This window comes from Miniopterus schreibersii (assembly GCF_964146895.1).
Source record: "Miniopterus schreibersii genome assembly, chromosome: 22".
Lineage (NCBI taxonomy): Eukaryota > Metazoa > Chordata > Mammalia > Chiroptera > Miniopteridae > Miniopterus > Miniopterus schreibersii.
The window spans coordinates 1,015,942-1,032,717 of NC_138124.1; the positions used below are offsets into that span (position 1 = coordinate 1,015,942).

Sequence of the window (16,776 nt, forward strand, 5' to 3'; positions counted from 1 at the left end):
TCTCTCCCCACAGCTCAGCGGCTGGCCAGGTACCAGGAGGCGGACTCGGACTCGGAGGACGCGCTGCCCAGAGGGGGCTCGCCGTCCCGGCGCAGCAGCATCGGGAGCCACCAGAGCGTCCGAATGGTCCACAGGACCCAGAGCACCAAGTCCCACCGGCGCACAAGCAGCCGGGCCGAGGCCAAGTGGGCCAGCATGTTGTCCAAGCACACGGCCTTCAGCAGCCCCATGGTAAGTCCCCGAGGACAGTGCCCCCTGCCGGAGCGCGGTCACCTTCCCTTCTCTGTCACGTCTGCCATCCGTCAGAAGCCTCTGTATTTTTTCATTGTTGTTAAATCGATGTGAGAGACACACACGGCGATTGGTTGCCTCCCGCACACGCCCTAACCGGGGCTGGGGATCGAACCTGCAACCCGGGTATGTGCCCTTGACTGGGAATCGAACCTGCGACCCTTCGGTGCCAGGGCTGATGCTCTAACCACCGAGCAACACCTGCCAGGGCCAGAAGCCTCTGTATTTAACACAAACACGCCGTTGCTGGGCAGGTTGGCTCTGCTCAGTTAGCACAAGGTTTTCTGGCCAACACCGTCTCCCCACGGCTGTTGACACAGCCCCTCTGCCGCTGGGGTTCCGAGGCCGGGGGACCTCCGGTGAGCGGCCCAGATGGGTGAGGCGAGGAAGCCTGCCTTGCCAAATAAAACAAATATAAAACATAGAGCAAGATGACGACTGTGAAAAAGAGAAGCCAAATGGAAGGAAAAAAAAAATAGTCTTCATTAGATGAGCTCAGATTCGGTCAAACGTTTCTCCCCGGCCTTGTCAGCTGCACACACATGTCCAGAAGGGAATTGAGTGAGTGACAGCTGCTAAAAGGTCCTTTCATACTGAAAATGGTTTCAGAACAGAGAGGAGCCCTGACCGGTGTGGCTCGGGATTGAGCGCCATCCCGGGCACCGGGAGGTCGCGGGTTCGATTCCCGGTCCGGGCACATGCCTGGGCTGCAGGCTCGACCCCCAGCAGGGGGCGTGCAGGAGGCAGCTGATTGATGTTTCGCTCTCACACATGTTTCTATCTCTCCCTCTCTCTCTAAAAAACAATAATTTTTAAAAAAAGAACAGAGAGGAAGAACCCATTTTGCTCACTCTGCGGCGGCCTCATTTTTTATACCCTCTGAGACCCATTGAACTAGAGGTGACCTGGAACTGTGGTGGGTTTATATGGGGCACGTGGGAGGGGCCGTCACCCTTGGCAGGAGGAAGGGAGGTTACACTGGACCAGTTTTCCGGACATTGATTTAGCAATACGGGTCAAGAGGATTTGAAACGTTGAGACCTTCTGACCCAGGGATTTAGTGATTCGAAGATTTACATGCACAGTAGTTTATCAGTGCATTCCTCCGCAAAACCTTGGGGAAAAATGTACCTAGTGATAAAGGGAGTGGTCGAATGAATTATGCTAAGTCCATTTATGAAGCTGTTCAAAGCTGTGTTTTCAAATACGGTCGTCCCCCCCCTTACCCATGGTTTCACTTTAAGTCAACTGTGGTCTGAAAGCGTTCAGTGGAAAATTCCAGAAATGAACAATTCATAAGTTTTAAATGTTAAGCCTTCCTGGTAGAGTAATGGAATCTCACAGCGTCCCGCTCCATCCTGCTTGGTTCGGCCACTGTGAAAACAGTAAGGACGTTCCTCAAAAAATTAAAAATAGAGCCCTGGCTGGGTGGCTCAGTTGGTGGGAGCATCCTGCTGTACCCCAAAAGGTGGTGGGTTTGATCCCCTGTGAGGCAACCAATCGATGTTTCTTTCTCTCCTTCCCTCCCTCTCTTTCTCTCTCTAAAATCAATAACTATATCCTCGGATAAATTTAAAATTATTTTAAATTTTAAAAAAATTAAAAATAAAACTACCATAAGACCTGGCAGTCTCACTTCTGAGTCTATACCCAAAGGAAATGTATAAAAATATGTTGCTGATAGAAATGTAAATGTATAGAGAAAGCCTGGAAGAAAACACGAAGCACGTGTTTCAAAAAGTATATACAGGGTGGGGGCAAAAGTAGGCTTACAGTTGTTCATATGGAAAATAATACAATAACTAATAACAATTTAATAATATAAGAATTAACTCTGTGTTTCATGTATTCACAAGAGTAAACCTGGTTTTGCCCCACCCTGTATTACCATGAGGTGCTGCGATACAGATTTATAAGAATATATGCATTTGCCTGGCCAGTGTGGCTCAGCGGTTGAGCATCGACCTGGGATCCAGGAGATCGAGGTTCGATTCCCGGTCAGGGCACAGGCCCGGGGTGCAGGCTCCTCGATCCCCAGCAGGGGGCGAGCAGGAGGCAGCTGATCCGTGACTCTCCTCATTGATGTTTCTCTCTCCCTCTCCCTTTCTGTCTCTGAAATCAATAAAGATATATATATATTTTTAAAAAGAATACGTGCATTTAAAAGGTAATATATGCATTTAAAAAATAATATATGCATTTAAAAAATAATATATGCATTTAAAAAATATGCATTTAAAAATAATATATGCATTTAAAAAATATATGCATTTCATTTCATCTGTAAGGTTCGTATTCTTACACAATTAAAATGATGCATCATTATCATTGTTACAGTGTGACGTGTGTGTGTGAGATGAAGGTGTGTTTACAGCTTATAATAAAATCAAAGTGCCTTAAACAGCCAACCACTAAGACACTTAGTAGGTCCCTGGGTCGGACTCACCCCTCGGCCCCTGGCATCTTCCAGGAGAAAGACATCACGCCCGACCCAAAGCTGCTTGAGAAGGTGAGCGAGTGTGACAGGCGCCTGGCCATCGCGAGGCACCAGGAGCACCCGCTGGCCCACCTGTCGCCAGAGCTGTCCGACGTGTTCGACTTCTTCATCGCGCTCACCATCTGCAACACGGTCGTGGTCACGTCCCCAGACCATCCACGACAAAAGGCAAGTGCCCCCCACTCTGCCCCTGGAGAGTTCACGACGCCCCCGGTCCCCAGGCTGCAGCAGTTGGGTGCCAGGATCGGGGCCGAGCGGGAGAGGACAGACACCCTCTGAGCCTGGACAGGAGGGGCAGGGGCCCAAAGCCTCAGGCTCCCGAAGCTCCATACTGGACAGAGAGGACAGGACAGGCTGGGGACCGTGACTCTGGGACAAGCCACCTGGGCTAGGATCCTGACTTCACCACCCGGCTGAACAGCTGGTCGTCTGTTTAGAAAGATTCTTTGGGGTTTGGGAACGTTATTTGCATATTTAAATTTTTACGGACATAAATTCAGAGAAACGTATAAACTGGCCTTTGGTTAAGTGGTTTTATCGTTGGTCGGAAAAGCTGGATTTTGTGGCAGGCGATGAGAAGCCAGCTCCTCTGACCCTTTTTTGCAAAGCTGTGGAACAGCGCAGGGAGGGGACAGTCCCCGAGCCTGCAGACACCACCAGCCACACCCTCCCCTGAGTCACCGGGGCCTCCGGGCCTCGGGTGCTGTGACCCTGGTGATCCCGTCCAGAAAGAATGCAGGTGGCACGGCCTTTGTTTAACTGCAGAGGCCCAAGGGTGGTCTCAAGAAAAAAAATGCTTCCCTGGCTAGTGTGGCTCAGTGGTTGAGCATCGACCTAGGATCCAGGAGATGACAGTTCGATTCCCAGTCAGGGCACAGGCCTGGGATTCGGGCTGGATCCCCAGCAGGGGGTGTGCAGGGGGCAGCCGATCAATGACTCTCATCATTGATGTTTCTCTCTCTCCCTTCCTCTCTCTTAAATCAATAAAAATGTATTTTTTAAAAAAAAATACTTAAAATATTAATTTAAAAAATAAGAAAGAAGAAAGATGCTGCCCTGGCCAGTGTGGCTCAGTTGAGCACCTATCTTCCTGTGCACCAGGGGTCAGCAGTGCGATTCCCCGTCAGGGCACGTACCCAGGTTGTGGGCTCGATCCCAGTTGGGGTGCATGCAGGAGGCAGCAGATCCGTGTCTCTCTCTCACCCTCTCCCTTCCTCTCTCTCAGATCAGTAAAAAACATATTTTAAAAAGGTCAGAAGAGCCTCCAGATATCACGGTGGGGTATTCTTTTTAAAGAAAGAAAGACGGACGTGCTGGCCCTGGTTGCAAATTACATTGCACGCCCCGAATTTGGGATCCGGGGGCCACACCTCACCAGTCCCCTGGCTCCGTCCCCTGCAGGTGAGGGTGCGGTTCGAGCAGCTGAAGTCCCCGGTGAAGACCATAGAAGAGTTTCTGCGCAAGTTCTCGCCCAGCCGCCTGACCTCGGGCAGCAGCAGCACCGGGAGCCTGGCCGCCACCAAGTCCAGCCACAAGTCCGGGTCCGGCTTCCTGTCGGTCCTGTCCCCCGAGAGCGCGCTGCTCAGGCTGGAGGACAAGCTGGGCCCGCCGGCCCCGGGCATCGCCAGCTACGGCAGCAGGGAGGACGGCTGGGCCCCGGAGCCGCCCCGGGAGCGGCAGCTGGACCCGGAGCCGGAGCCCGAGCTGCGCTACGAGGCCGAGAGCCCCGACGAGGCCGCGCTCGTCTACGCCGCCCGCGCCTACAGCTGCGCCCTGGTGGAGCGGCTGCCCGACCAGGTGGCGGTGGAGCTGCCCCACCTGGGCAGGCTCACCTTCCAGCTGCTGCACACGCTGGGCTTCGACTCCACCCGCAAGAGGATGTCGGTGGTGATCCGGCACCCGCTCACCGACGAGATCAGCGTCTACACCAAGGGGGCCGACTCGGTGGTCATGGACCTGCTGCTGCCCTGCTCCTCAGGTTCGCGCCCCCCCTCCCGTGGCAATGGTGCATCCCCGGCTCCGGGCGCCAGTCCCCAGAAATCAGCCCTCCCAGCCCCCTCCCGTGGGTGAAGCAGTTTTCATTTGTGCTTCCTTAAAGCAGTGCCCGGAGATGGGCCTCCCCGCGTCCTCCTCGGTGGGGTTGTGGCGAGAACGCGAGGGGGCGGGGTGGGGCGTCCGTGAGGACTCACCTTGGAACAGAGGAGTTGGGGGTCACTGGGGTGAGACCTAGCATCGGGTTTTAAATCTGGACAAGGACCCCGGCCGGCGTGGCTCAGCGGTTGAGCATCGACCTGGGATCCAGGAGATTGCGGTTCGATTCCAGGTCAGGGCACAGGCCCGGGTTGCGGGCTCCTCGATCCCCAGCAGGGGGCGAGCAGGAGGCAGCCGATCCATGACTCTCCTCATTGATGTTTCTCTCTCTCTCCCTCTCCCTAAAGTAATGTAACCTAGAGCAATGTTCTCCAACTCTTTATTTTTTTCATTAGTGACCGCTTACAGAGTATTTTTAGACTTTTTGTTTCTAATTGTCCCCCATGATATATATATATATTTTTTTTTTTTTAAATATATCTTTATTGATTTCAGAGAGAGGAAAGGAGAGGGAGAGAGGGAGAAACATCAATGATGAGAGAGTCATTGATCGAGCCCACAACCCGGGCATGTGCCCTGACCGGGAATCGAACCCTGATTGCCTGGATCCTAGGTTAACGCTCAACCGCTGAGCGACACCCAGCCGGGACCCCATGATATTTTAAAAATTGATTTGAGAGAGATCGATTTGTTGTCCCACTTATCTATGGATCATTGGTTGCTGCTTTTATGCGCCCTGACCAGGGATTGAACCCGTAACCTTGGTATATGGGGATCATGCTCTAACCAACTGAGCCACACGCCCAGAGCCCCCACGTGACATTTTAATGCCACAGACATGCTGTGTATCTGTTCATATACTGTATGTATATCTGTCTATATGAAAATATTTTCTTGCCTTAAAGGACCATCTTTGGTCCCTGGAGGGCGCTGTCTTCCCCTGGAGTAAACAGGGCCTGGGAGACGGAGTGTTTCTCCCAGGTCCCCCAGGCCCCAGATGCCACAGGGCTGACTGGAGAGTAGACAGCCTTCCTTGAGACTGGTTAGCCGGGTTCCAGATTTAGCAAAGACAATGTCTTGAGTGTCCAGTTAAATATAAATTTCAAAAACAAACAACTAATATTTTTAGTAAAAGTGTGTCCTATGCAATATTTGGGCACCTTATTTCTGTCTAGCAGAGCAAATAGATGTGAGGGATATTCTGGGGATAGAAACTGGACTTTGTATTAAGGGTGATTTTTCATAAACAGGAGGAATAGACCTCCATTCAATGGACAGGACATGCCATGCTTTCGGGAGAGGGGGAGAGAGAGAGAAACATCAGTGATGAAAGAGCCACTGATCTCCTGCATGCCCCCAACTGGGAATAGTGGGGTTTTTGTCTATACGAGTTCTCATTTCATTCGGGGATATTGGATACAGCCAAAAATATGTATAATACACATTTTGATGAGATTCTTTTATTGGTGGTTGTAAATCCTCAGTGAGGATATTTTTTCCATTGATTTTTAGAAGGGTGAGAGGGAGGGGGGCAGAGAGAGAGAGAAACATCGATGTGAGACAGACACATCCATCGGTTGCCTCCCGCATGCGCCCCCACCAGGGACGTGGGGGGTCAAACCTGCAACCCAGATACGTGCCCTTGACCGAGAATCGAACCTGAGACCATTCAGGGCACCCGCCGGTGCTCTATCCACTGAACCACACTGGCCAGGGCTTACGGAACAGTTTTCGCTGTGAATTTTATATGAAAACTCTGTACTCTTTACAAGTGGTGAGATAGACAGAACCTAGGGGTGGATGCAGGTGTTTCCTGAGGGCACTTACTGGAGGTGGCTGGGGCACATCCCCGCGAAAGGATGTTCGGTGACATCCCTGCTTGATGAATCGCGACAGAATCCCAATGCCACCGGCTAGAGCAGAGCGGAAAGGTGAGGACCACTTACGACTCGGTGGCCCGAAACGCACGCACTCACCACATTCTGTCCTCAGGCACAAACGAGCGCCTTCCGCCTTCCTGCTCGTAATTGTTGGCGCAGGAGGAGCTGAGGTGTGTGTCCCTTTGCAGGGATCCCGCAGTCGGGCCAGGCTCACGTCAGCCCTTCATTTCGTAATAACCAGCAAGTCTACTCCTTGTCTTTATCCACAGAAAACAGAAAAGGGTGGATGTTTGGAGAACTCTTACTAGCTGACAGCTGATTTTTTTTTTTTTTTTTTTTTTTTGTGGTTAAAAATACATAACATAGCCCGGGCTAGTGTGGCTCAGTGGGTCGGGCATCATCCTTTGCATCAGGAGGTTGCTGGTTTGATTCCCAGTCAGAGCACATGCCTGGGTTTCGGACTCCATCCCCCGTAGGCAACCGATCGATGTTTCACTCTCCCATCGATGTTTCTCTCCCTCTCCCTTCCTCTCTTTCTAAAAATCAATTTTTAAAAAATCTTTTTAAAAATATGTAACATAAAAGTTGCCATCTTGGCCCGGCCAGACGTGGCTCAGCGGTTGAGCATCGACCTAGGATCCAGGCGATCGGGGTTCGATTCCCGGTCAGGGCACATGCCCTGGTTGCGGGCTCGATTAATGACTCTCTCATATTGATGTTTCTATCTCTCTCTCTCTCTCCTTTCCTCTCTCTGAAATCAATAAAGATATATTTAAAAAAAAAAAAAAAAAGTTGCCATCTTGGCCTTAGCTGATTTGGCTCAGTGGTTAGAGGGTCAGCCCTTGGACTGAAGGGTCCTGGGTTCAATTCCAGCCAAAGGCATGTGCCTCAGTTGCAGGGGGCGGGTGTGGAAGGCAACCAATCGATGTGTCTTTTACATCGATGTTTCTTTCTCTCTCTCTCTTCCCCCTTCCACTCTCTGAAAAGCAACGGAAAAAATATCCTCAGGTGAAGATTAAAAAAAAGGAAAGAAAAAATGTTTTCATTTTAATAAATAAATAATAAACAAGTAAATAAAAGGAACACCGGGTGGCGGTCCTCAAGGTCCTTGACCGGCTCCGGGGCACCCACTGGGCTCTGGCTCACCCGCGTTTCTGCTTCTACTCCAACCCAGATAACGCCAGGGGAAGACATCAAAAAAAAATCCGCAGCAAGACTCAGAATTATCTCAACCTGTACGCCGTGGAAGGCCTGCGTACCTTGTGCATCGCCAAGAGGGTGAGCGGAGGCCCGCCGGGCGCACGTGTCCCCAGGTGCTCCGAGCACACGCACTCGCCTGAGCTGGGACTCAGCAGGCAGTGTCTCTCTCTCCCTCTCTCTCTCTCTCTGTCTCTCTGTCTGTCTGTCTCTCTGTCCCTCCCAGGTTCTGAGTCAGGAGGAGTACACCCGCTGGCTGCAGGGCCACCTAGAAGCGGAATCTGCTGTGGACAACCGCGAGGAGCTCCTCTTCCAGTCGGCCATTCGCCTGGAGACGAATCTGCAACTTTTGGGTAAATTAGGTTCCGAATATTGTAGAGTTTTGAGTTTGCAGAGATGTCCCTGGACGGGAAGGTGACATGGCTCTAGGTAGTGGCACCTCTGCACACGCTGGGCTTGGTTAATGAACCTCCTGGCCCCAGGCTCGTGGGACCCCCAGGTGGGACCAGCCCCGATGGAATGTCCTCTCCATTGGCCAGTTCTGGGTTCCTTCTGTCCCCCACCAGGACCCTCTGCGTGCCTCCCCTTACCCCTGCTTTCCCACCAGAAACAGAAGCCGGGCTTCTCGACCATGGATGCTTAAAGGATCTGCCCCCTGCCCTCCAGGAAACAAAAAGAAGCTATGTTGAGCCCCAGAAAGGGATGCTTTTTTTGTTGTTTTTGTTCATCTTCACCTGAGAATATTTTTTCCATTGATTTTTGGAGAGAATGGAAGGGAGGGAGGGAGAGAGAGAGAGAAACATTGATGAGAGAGAGAGAGAGAAACATTAATGAGAGAGAGGGAAACATTGATGTGAGAGAGAGAGAAACATTGATGTGAGAGAGAGAAACATTGATGAGAGAGAGAGAAACATTGATGAGAGAGAGAGAGAGAGAGAAACATTGATGTGAGAGAGAGAAACATTGATGAGAGAGAGAGAAACATTGATGAGAGAGAGAAACATTGATGAGAGAGAGAGAGAGAGAGAAACATTGATGTGAGAGAGAGAAACATTGATGAGAGAGAGAGAAACATTGATGAGAGAGAGAAACATTGATGAGAGAGAGAGAGAGAGAGAAACATTGATGTGAGAGAGAGAAACATTGATGAGAGAGAGAGAAACATTGATGAGAGAGAGAAACATTGATGAGAGAGAGAGAGAGAGAGAAACATTGATGTGAGAGAGAGAGAGAAACATTGATGAGAGAGAGAGAAACATTGATGAGAGAGAAACATTGATGTGAGAGAGACACATTGATTGATTGCCTCCCGCACACACCTAACCAAGGCCAGGGATTGAACCTGTGACCCTTTGGTGCTCAGGCCAACACTGGCCAGGGCCCCAGTCTTCTTAAATGCACTGAAATCTGCCTCCTGGTACCGCCTTCCAGCGGGCGCTGGTCCCATCCTCAAAGCAAGGCAGACAGACTCTCCTCCCCTTTCCACGGGAGGAGACCTTAACCGCTGGGGGACAGGGCTCCGAGTCCCCGAGCTGTGTCTTCTCCACCTGGCCTTTCGGACATGCCCACCTTTCCTTCTTTCTGAGCCTAGAAGTTTTGAGTCTGTTGTCCCATCCTGGCTCTGCCACTTACCAGCCCGGGCATGTGGCTCAGTCTCTTTGGCATCCCAGTTTCCTCATGTGCTAGGTGGGGGGTAATGATGACGGTGAAAGCGGGGGCTCCAGGGAAGGGCTGATAGAGGCACTGGCACAGGGTCCAGCGGCAGCCCCGCGATGGTTCGTGTTATTGATCCCGCCCCTTACAGCCTGGCTGGCCTCTCCTGCGCAGACTCTCTGGTGGTCAGGCATCCATCACCTCCCTCGGCCCACAAGCTCTATCTCTGTTGACATGTCCTGGTCCGCCCTGGGCTCACACTGAACTTGAGATCCATTCACCTTCCTGGATTTTTTTGCACAGGAATTTTGCCTCCCAGCTTAGATCCTGTCATTTTCACTTCGGCAAAAACGTAAAAGCAGAGTTTTATATTCGGGGTCGGGTCGGGTTCCCGATTCCTGCGGTTTTTCAGAATTCCGATTAGGCCACGTTCCTCTGTCACTCGGGCTGCCTTCCTTCTGTGTCTCCCTCCCGTGGTGGAGAGAGGTCGTCTCTCTAGTGTCTCTGTTACAAGGGCACTAATCCCATCAGGAGGGCCCCACCCTCATGACCCGATCACCTCCCGAGCACCATCCACCGGGGGTGTAGGGCCTCAACCTGAGAAGGACACGAACGCCGGTCCGCCCTGGTGTCCCAGCACAGGGAACAGCGTGGCCTAAAAGAGGGGCAGGGCTGAGAAGGAGCCCTCGGCCGACCCTGCGCTAGAAGGGAAGGTTGAGACCATCTCACCAGGTTGGAAACAGGACAAAACAGGCAGCCCTGAGGGGGTAGGTTTTTCCCAATATACTGAGACCTACACGGGGAAACCGCCTCTGATTCATTACGTTTGTGGGAATAGTATATCCAGGATATGTTTTCAAGAAACAGGGGGGCCCGTGGGGTCCTTTGCGACAGCGGCCGGGTAGTGTGGCTGAGAGCGGCGGGGAGCTCATTTCCACCCTCTCCCGGCCAGCACAGTTTCCAAGTTACCTGTACAGGTAAAAGTCGGCTGCGTGTTTGAAAGCGTCGGGCGCTTTGCTGTAGGCACAGAGCGTCCGGGTCAGGGCTTCGCAGCTATCCCTGCTCACCCTGGGCCGTGTCGAGCGGACAGAGCCATTGAGCGTGTCCCCCGCTGTCCTGTTGGACCCTCAGCAGGTCCCGGTCTGCGGGTCCCACCCACAACCTGTCGATGTGTTGACGCCTGACCTCCTGCCCCATCGGGATCCGGGGACAACGCGGAGGGACTCACCCACACTCTTGTGCCCCTGACCAGGTGCCACCGGGATCGAAGACCGCCTGCAGGAGGGAGTCCCCGAAACCATTGCCAAGCTGCGCCAGGCAGGCCTGCAGATCTGGGTTCTCACGGGCGACAAACAGGAGACGGCCGTCAACATTGCGTACGCCTGCAAGCTGCTGGACCACGATGAGGAGGTCATCACCCTCAACGCCGAGTCCCAGGTGCGTGCGTCTGTCCCGTCTCGGGGACATCCTGCTCCGCCCGGGGGCCCCGCGCCGAGCTCAGCGAGGTGCTGCCAGGAGCTTTCTGTTTTCTGGCATCGGCCGAGACCGGCCACTGTGCTCGGTCGGCCTCTCTCGGCACCTGCATTCTGTTCCCGGCACTTAGTACGTGCCTGTCACCACCCGGGAACGTGTGGAATTTGCTGGGGTTTCTGAGTTTCGCAGGAACGCACAGCTGGGAGATCTTTTTTTCGTTTTTCAATCCCCGCCCGAGGAAATGTTTTTATTGATTTGAGGAGAGAGAGAGAGAGAGAGAAACATTGATGTCAGAGAGACACGTCGATCGGTGGCCTCCCACATGCACCCCGACTGGAGATGGAACCCACAGCGTTTTTGGTGTTGGAGACTATGCTCCAACCAAGGGAGCCACCAGCCAGGGATGGGCTTTATCGGCGCAAAGTTCAACCTGCTTTTTCCTGACAAACTGTCCACGTCAACAGTATGGGAATTTTTTTTTTTTTTTTTTAATATATCTTTATTGATTTCAGAGAGAGGAAGGGAGAGGGGGGAGAGATAGAAACATCAATGATGAGAGAGTCATTGATCGGCTGCAGCCCGCAACCCGGGCCTGTGCCCTGACCGGGAATCGAACCCTGATCGCCTGGATCCTAGGCCGACGCTCAACCGCTGAGCCACGCCCGGCTGGGCAGTATGGGAATTTTTTTCGTGAGGTCACGAGGATGGACCAGGGCCGCAGGTCCTCGCAGCAGCAACATCCTCAGGGTGGCCTGGGCTACTTGGGGATGTCCCAGTGGGCACCGAGGGTCCCCATCCAGTCACGTGTATGGATGAAACCCTGTGTGTCGGGAGTTTCTGCGGCTCCCTCTTTGTATCTGGTGACACTTTGGCTCATCCGGGTCTGTGGCTGGCCGCGGTCACGAGGCTGTGAGTCTGTGTCCAGCTGCCTGCCTTCCGCCCAAGGCCAACAGCTGCGTCGTGTCAGCCTTTTTTCCCTCCAGTCTCGCCCGCTTTTCTAAATACGAAAGGTCCCCAGTGAGGGTGTGTGGAGCACAACTCGATTTCCGTGGTGCGTTGCAGGACAGCGGTCGCCGAGGCCCCGGAGCCACTTGCGTGCCACGGACAGAGCATGTTTGCTCCTGGATAGTCGTGGCCCCCGCAGCTCCGTCCCCTGACCCTGAGGCTCCCCGGCAGGCCTCCCGCTCTCTCTGGAAGTCAGACCAGCTTTGCAACGCGTTGCCAATGAGAAGTCCCGGCGATTACGCCTTTTTTTGAAACTTGATTTTCCTGGTCAACTGGAGAGCTTAGGAAGAGCAGTGATAATTACATTTATTTTTCTTTTTATTGATTGATTTTTTTTTTTAATTTTTTTTTAAGAGAAATAGACCAGTTTGTTGGTCCCTTTTTTATGCATCATTGGTTGCTGCTTATATGTGCCCTGACCGGGGATCGAACCCGCTACCTTGGCGATGCTGCATCCAACAGCCACCCGGCCGGGGCCTGATAATTACATTTCTTTAGGGGCCAATCGTAGCAGAGGCTTTGAAAGAGGCTTCCGCCCTGTCGTCTGTCCCTTACTAGGAGACAGGAAACGGGCTGATTAAGGGCCTTCGGGAGCCGCGGAGGGCTCCTCCCATCCAGCCCCAGCCGGCAGTGTGGCCACAAGCGGCCGGGCCTCCCAGCGTGCCGAGCCCCGCTCCAGCCTCCGCGCAGCCAAGTGGACATTCACGGAAACGCGAGACGCGCTCATTCTCTTGTGAAAAGTCCTCTTTTGTTTTTTTTTTATTTGGTTTTGGTTCATCTTCAACCCGAGGATTTTTTTCTCCATTGATTTTTAGAGAGAGTTGCAGGGAGGGAAGGGGAGAGAGAGAGAAACATCGACGTGAGAGAGACACGTCTATGGGTTGCTTTCTGAACTTGCCCCGACCGGGGCCAGGGGGATTGAACCTTGACCGGAAATCGAACCCGCTACCCACAGATGCTCTAACCACGGAGCCACACCGGCCAGGGCAGAGAAGTCACTCTCTTTAACCCAGTTTTAGGAGGGAACCTGGGCAGAGCCTGCAGCCTGGCGCCCAGGAGACCATGGGACCCACGTGTGTTTGGGGGGTGACCTGGTCTGTACTGGAGCCAAGTGACAGCACTGCCCCCTTGTGTCCACTTCAGGAGGCGTGTGCGTCCCTGCTGGACCAGTGTCTGCACTACGTGCAGGCCTGGGGCCCCCGCAGCGCCCCAGAGAAGACCGCGGGCAGCGTGAGCGTGGGGTTCCCCCCTCTCTGCCCGCCCGCCGAGCCCGTCGCCCCTGGCCCCTGCCTGAGCCTCGTGATCGATGGGAGAAGCCTGGCCTACGCCCTGGACAAAAGCCTGGAGGACAGGTTCCTCTTCCTCGCCAAGCAGTGCCGGTCGGTCCTTTGCTGTCGCTCGACGCCCCTGCAGAAGAGCATGGTGGTGAAGCTGGTCAGGAGCAAGCTCAAGGCCATGACCTTGGCCATAGGTAAGTGCGGGTCTCGCGCGCCTGCTCCCCTCTCACCGCTTCCCGAGCCCCCCGCCTGTCCACGCCGCGCCGTGAGATGGGGAAGGGCTTCCCCGGCCTTTATTCTGTTTGTAAAATCACACCCAGCGAGATGAAGCGGTAACGTGTCCCCAGTGAACGCTTAGGCTAGAAAGCCACGAGTATGGGGGCCACGGTTATAGCCACGTGTTAGGTCAGTCACACAGTGGTGGTGGTTTAAGAAGATGGACTTACGCTGTTTTTCGGGAGACCGATGAGCATCGGCCTGTCCCAGGGAGTCCTGGCTGCAGCTAAGGCCCTGCTCAGCCTTAGCCCAGGCAACTCAGGAAGAAGGTCTCTGCAGGGGCCCTGGGCTCTGCCAGCTGCCTGGGGGCCAGGGCACCATCGTGCCAGGAGGACCCAGAGACTAGGGCGTGATCGGAATGCCCGTTGCCTCTGGTCAGCTGAACTTTACTATCCCAAGAGAGCATCTAATTAAACAAATTCCTCGTAAGACACGAATACTTGCTTAATTTTTACGTAATTTCCCAAGGACCCATGAGGGTTTTTCCTGCATGTTCGGCCTGGAGAGCCTTCTAGGCTCCTCTCCGGTGCTCCCTGGTTCTCACCCGCCTCCTCCCAGGGCCATCCCCGCCCACGTCGGGCTCTGGTCCCGCCTGAGCCAGGCTCGGACTCGGACTCGGCAGCTCCCTGCTGGTGAGGACCGGGCGGGACCGCAGGTCGCTCGGGGGGAAGGGGCGACCCCGTGCCCCCAGGCACCCGTTTGGTTTTCCTGCATCTAGAACCCGCGCGTGGGTGAGCGTTGGCTCTGAGATGAAGCATCCTCGCCAGTCGGTCATGATGACAGTATTTTTTTTGCAGCCGTGCTTGGTGGTGACGTGGGGGTTGCTTCGCTGCCCCAGGGACAGAGTTGAGGCCGGTATAGAAAGTGGGGTGGCCTGAGCCTGGCTGTCGTGGAGACCCCCCTGCACATCCTGAGGGCTTTGGTAACCGCGGAGGGGACGGAGGTGGGCGCAGCCCTGAGCAGTGGGTACCTTGCCGAGTGGCTCCCTGGTCCAGGCTCCGGGACGACAGGCAGCCCCTCCAGGGACGGGCCCCTCCCAAGGGAGACAGTCTCAGGACCACCCTTGTCCCCGTGCGCCTGGAGTGGCCTTCGGATTTCCCTGAGCTCTGCACCCTCTGCACCGACCTCGCCCCTCTGAGCTCCTGTCCTCGGCGGCATGAGGACAGTGTCCCCTAGGAAGGCTGCTACGAGGCGCGAATGATAAACCACGTTTGCACAGCCCGGTCGGTGCCGGGCTGCAGGGGTAAAGCTTTGGCTGGTTAAACAGAAAAGAAAAACAGAATCAAAAGAGAAAGTCGTGACCCGTGATGACAACCGGAGCTCATTTCTCGGACCGTGATGAAGGCGTCCGTGTGACCCGGTCTCGGTGTCCCGAGGTTAGTCCCGGAGCGTCGCTGTCCGCCGCGTCTCGTTTTGATCGGGGCGTTCTGGGAAAAGCCACAGAGAATTTCAGTTCCACAAATACTGACTCACGGCCCGCGTTGGGCCCCGAGCAATAAAGAAAAGAAAACTCGCAGGAGAGAGGCGTCCGGCGGCCGCGGGATGAGTCGCGGGACCTGGTGCATCGGCGCTTGTCTGCGTATTTGAAACCTGTCACCGCTCCGTGGTCTAGGCCCTTCTGGCGTCCTGTTCCGAAAATGGTCCCTGTCGGCGAGTGACAGCGGCCGAGTCCCTGCTTGCCTTTCCCCGAGGGTTTCAGGAGCCCCAGCCTGGGCCCGTGTGGCTGAGCATTTTCCATCAGCAGTTGACTCAATGAATAAAAAGGCTCCTCTGCGGCACCGTGATGAGGCGCAGAGGTGACCCGGAGCGTCGTGCGTGCAAACGGACCTCAGTGGTGTCCTGGGCAGAACTTACCCTCCTTCATTCCGGGCGCGTGTGACCTGGAGTAGCCTTGATGTGATGACATCCGTGCGAGAAAGGCCGCGCCGGGTCGGGAAATAGTGATGCTGAAGGAGGAGAGCATCTTTCACTGGCCCAGGCTCCGCGTTGCGGGCTCTGTGGGGCTCTGTCCGTGTAGGAGGCAGTCACGCAGAGTTAATACGAAAGAAAAAGGTAGCCACGCCCGGCCGGCGTGGCCCAGTGATTGAGCATCGACCTAGGATCCAGGAGGTCGCGGTTCGATTCCCGGTCAGGGCACATGTCCAGGGTGCGGCTCGATCCCCAGCTGGGGGCGTGCGGGAGGCGGCCGGTCAGTGACTCTCATCATTGGTGTTTCTCTCTCTCCCTCTCCCTTCCTCTCTCTGAAATCAATAAAGATATATTTAAAAAAAAAAAAAAAAAGACTCAGCAGCCCGTTTTCTGAAACGTCTCTCGGCACAGCCGGCAGCTCCGGACCTCAGCCCGCGGCGGTTCCGACCCCCTGACCCCGTTCTCCCAGGGCCTCCCTTCGCTCTTCCCATGATCCTTCCCCAGGACGCGGTCCGGTGGGGCCCCCGGAGGCCCATCCCTCGGATTCGATATCCTGTGCGTCTCAACTCACACGACCCTTCCTGCCTGTGCTGTTTCAGGAGACGGAGCCAACGATGTCAGCATGATCCAGGTGGCCGACGTGGGCGTGGGCATCTCGGGCCAGGAGGGCATGCAGGTAAGGACCCAGGGGGCCGCGAGGCTCACCCTCGCCGCCCCTGGGCTCAGAGCTAGAGGGTCGGCCGTCGACACAGCTGATGCTGGGCCAATCGGAAAAGGTAAGGTGACCGTGACTCCACATTTATAGTGGAACCGAGAGTGAAGGTGAGTCGCCGCCTCCTCTGCGGCTGTTTTTGCCTCACCCTCGGGCGGCACTATTGACCGTTCCTGACACGAGCGAGACCATTGGAGAAACGGGCTCCCTGTAGCTGAACCTGGTAGCTCTATAAACGGGAAGGTAGCCATCCTGACTCATGAAAAGTCGCCCCTGCCCTTGTCCTTGGTCACTGTGTCACCCCAACACGTGATCCAGACGCTGAACAAATGAGTTCATTAGGAAAGGACTGCTTTTTGCCTGGCCGGGTGGCTCAGCAGTTGAGCGTCGACCTGGGATCCAGGCGATCGGGGTTCGATTCCCAGGTCAGGGCACATGCCCAGGTTGCGGGCTCGATCAATGACTCTCTCATCATTGATGTTTCTGTCTCTCTCTCTCCCTCTCCTTTCCTCTCTC

General features: G+C 54.5%; 1 protein-coding gene across 1 annotated transcript in view; it reads left to right on the plus strand.

Moving 5' to 3' along the window:
• The window catches only part of ATP10A (ATPase phospholipid transporting 10A (putative)), a gene marked incomplete at its 5' end in the record, with an annotated part of 86,129 nt that overhangs the window by 58,930 nt on the left and 10,423 nt on the right, over window positions 1–16,776 (plus strand). The window contains 8 exons of the mRNA XM_081124546.1: window positions 14–231; window positions 2,762–2,956; window positions 4,190–4,766; window positions 7,934–8,037; window positions 8,183–8,309; window positions 10,862–11,046; window positions 13,231–13,558; window positions 16,148–16,224. Of these exons, the coding sequence (XP_080980672.1) occupies window positions 14–231; window positions 2,762–2,956; window positions 4,190–4,766; window positions 7,934–8,037; window positions 8,183–8,309; window positions 10,862–11,046; window positions 13,231–13,558; window positions 16,148–16,224 (1,811 nt within the window). The remainder of the gene's footprint in view (window positions 1–13; window positions 232–2,761; window positions 2,957–4,189; window positions 4,767–7,933; window positions 8,038–8,182; window positions 8,310–10,861; window positions 11,047–13,230; window positions 13,559–16,147; window positions 16,225–16,776) is intronic.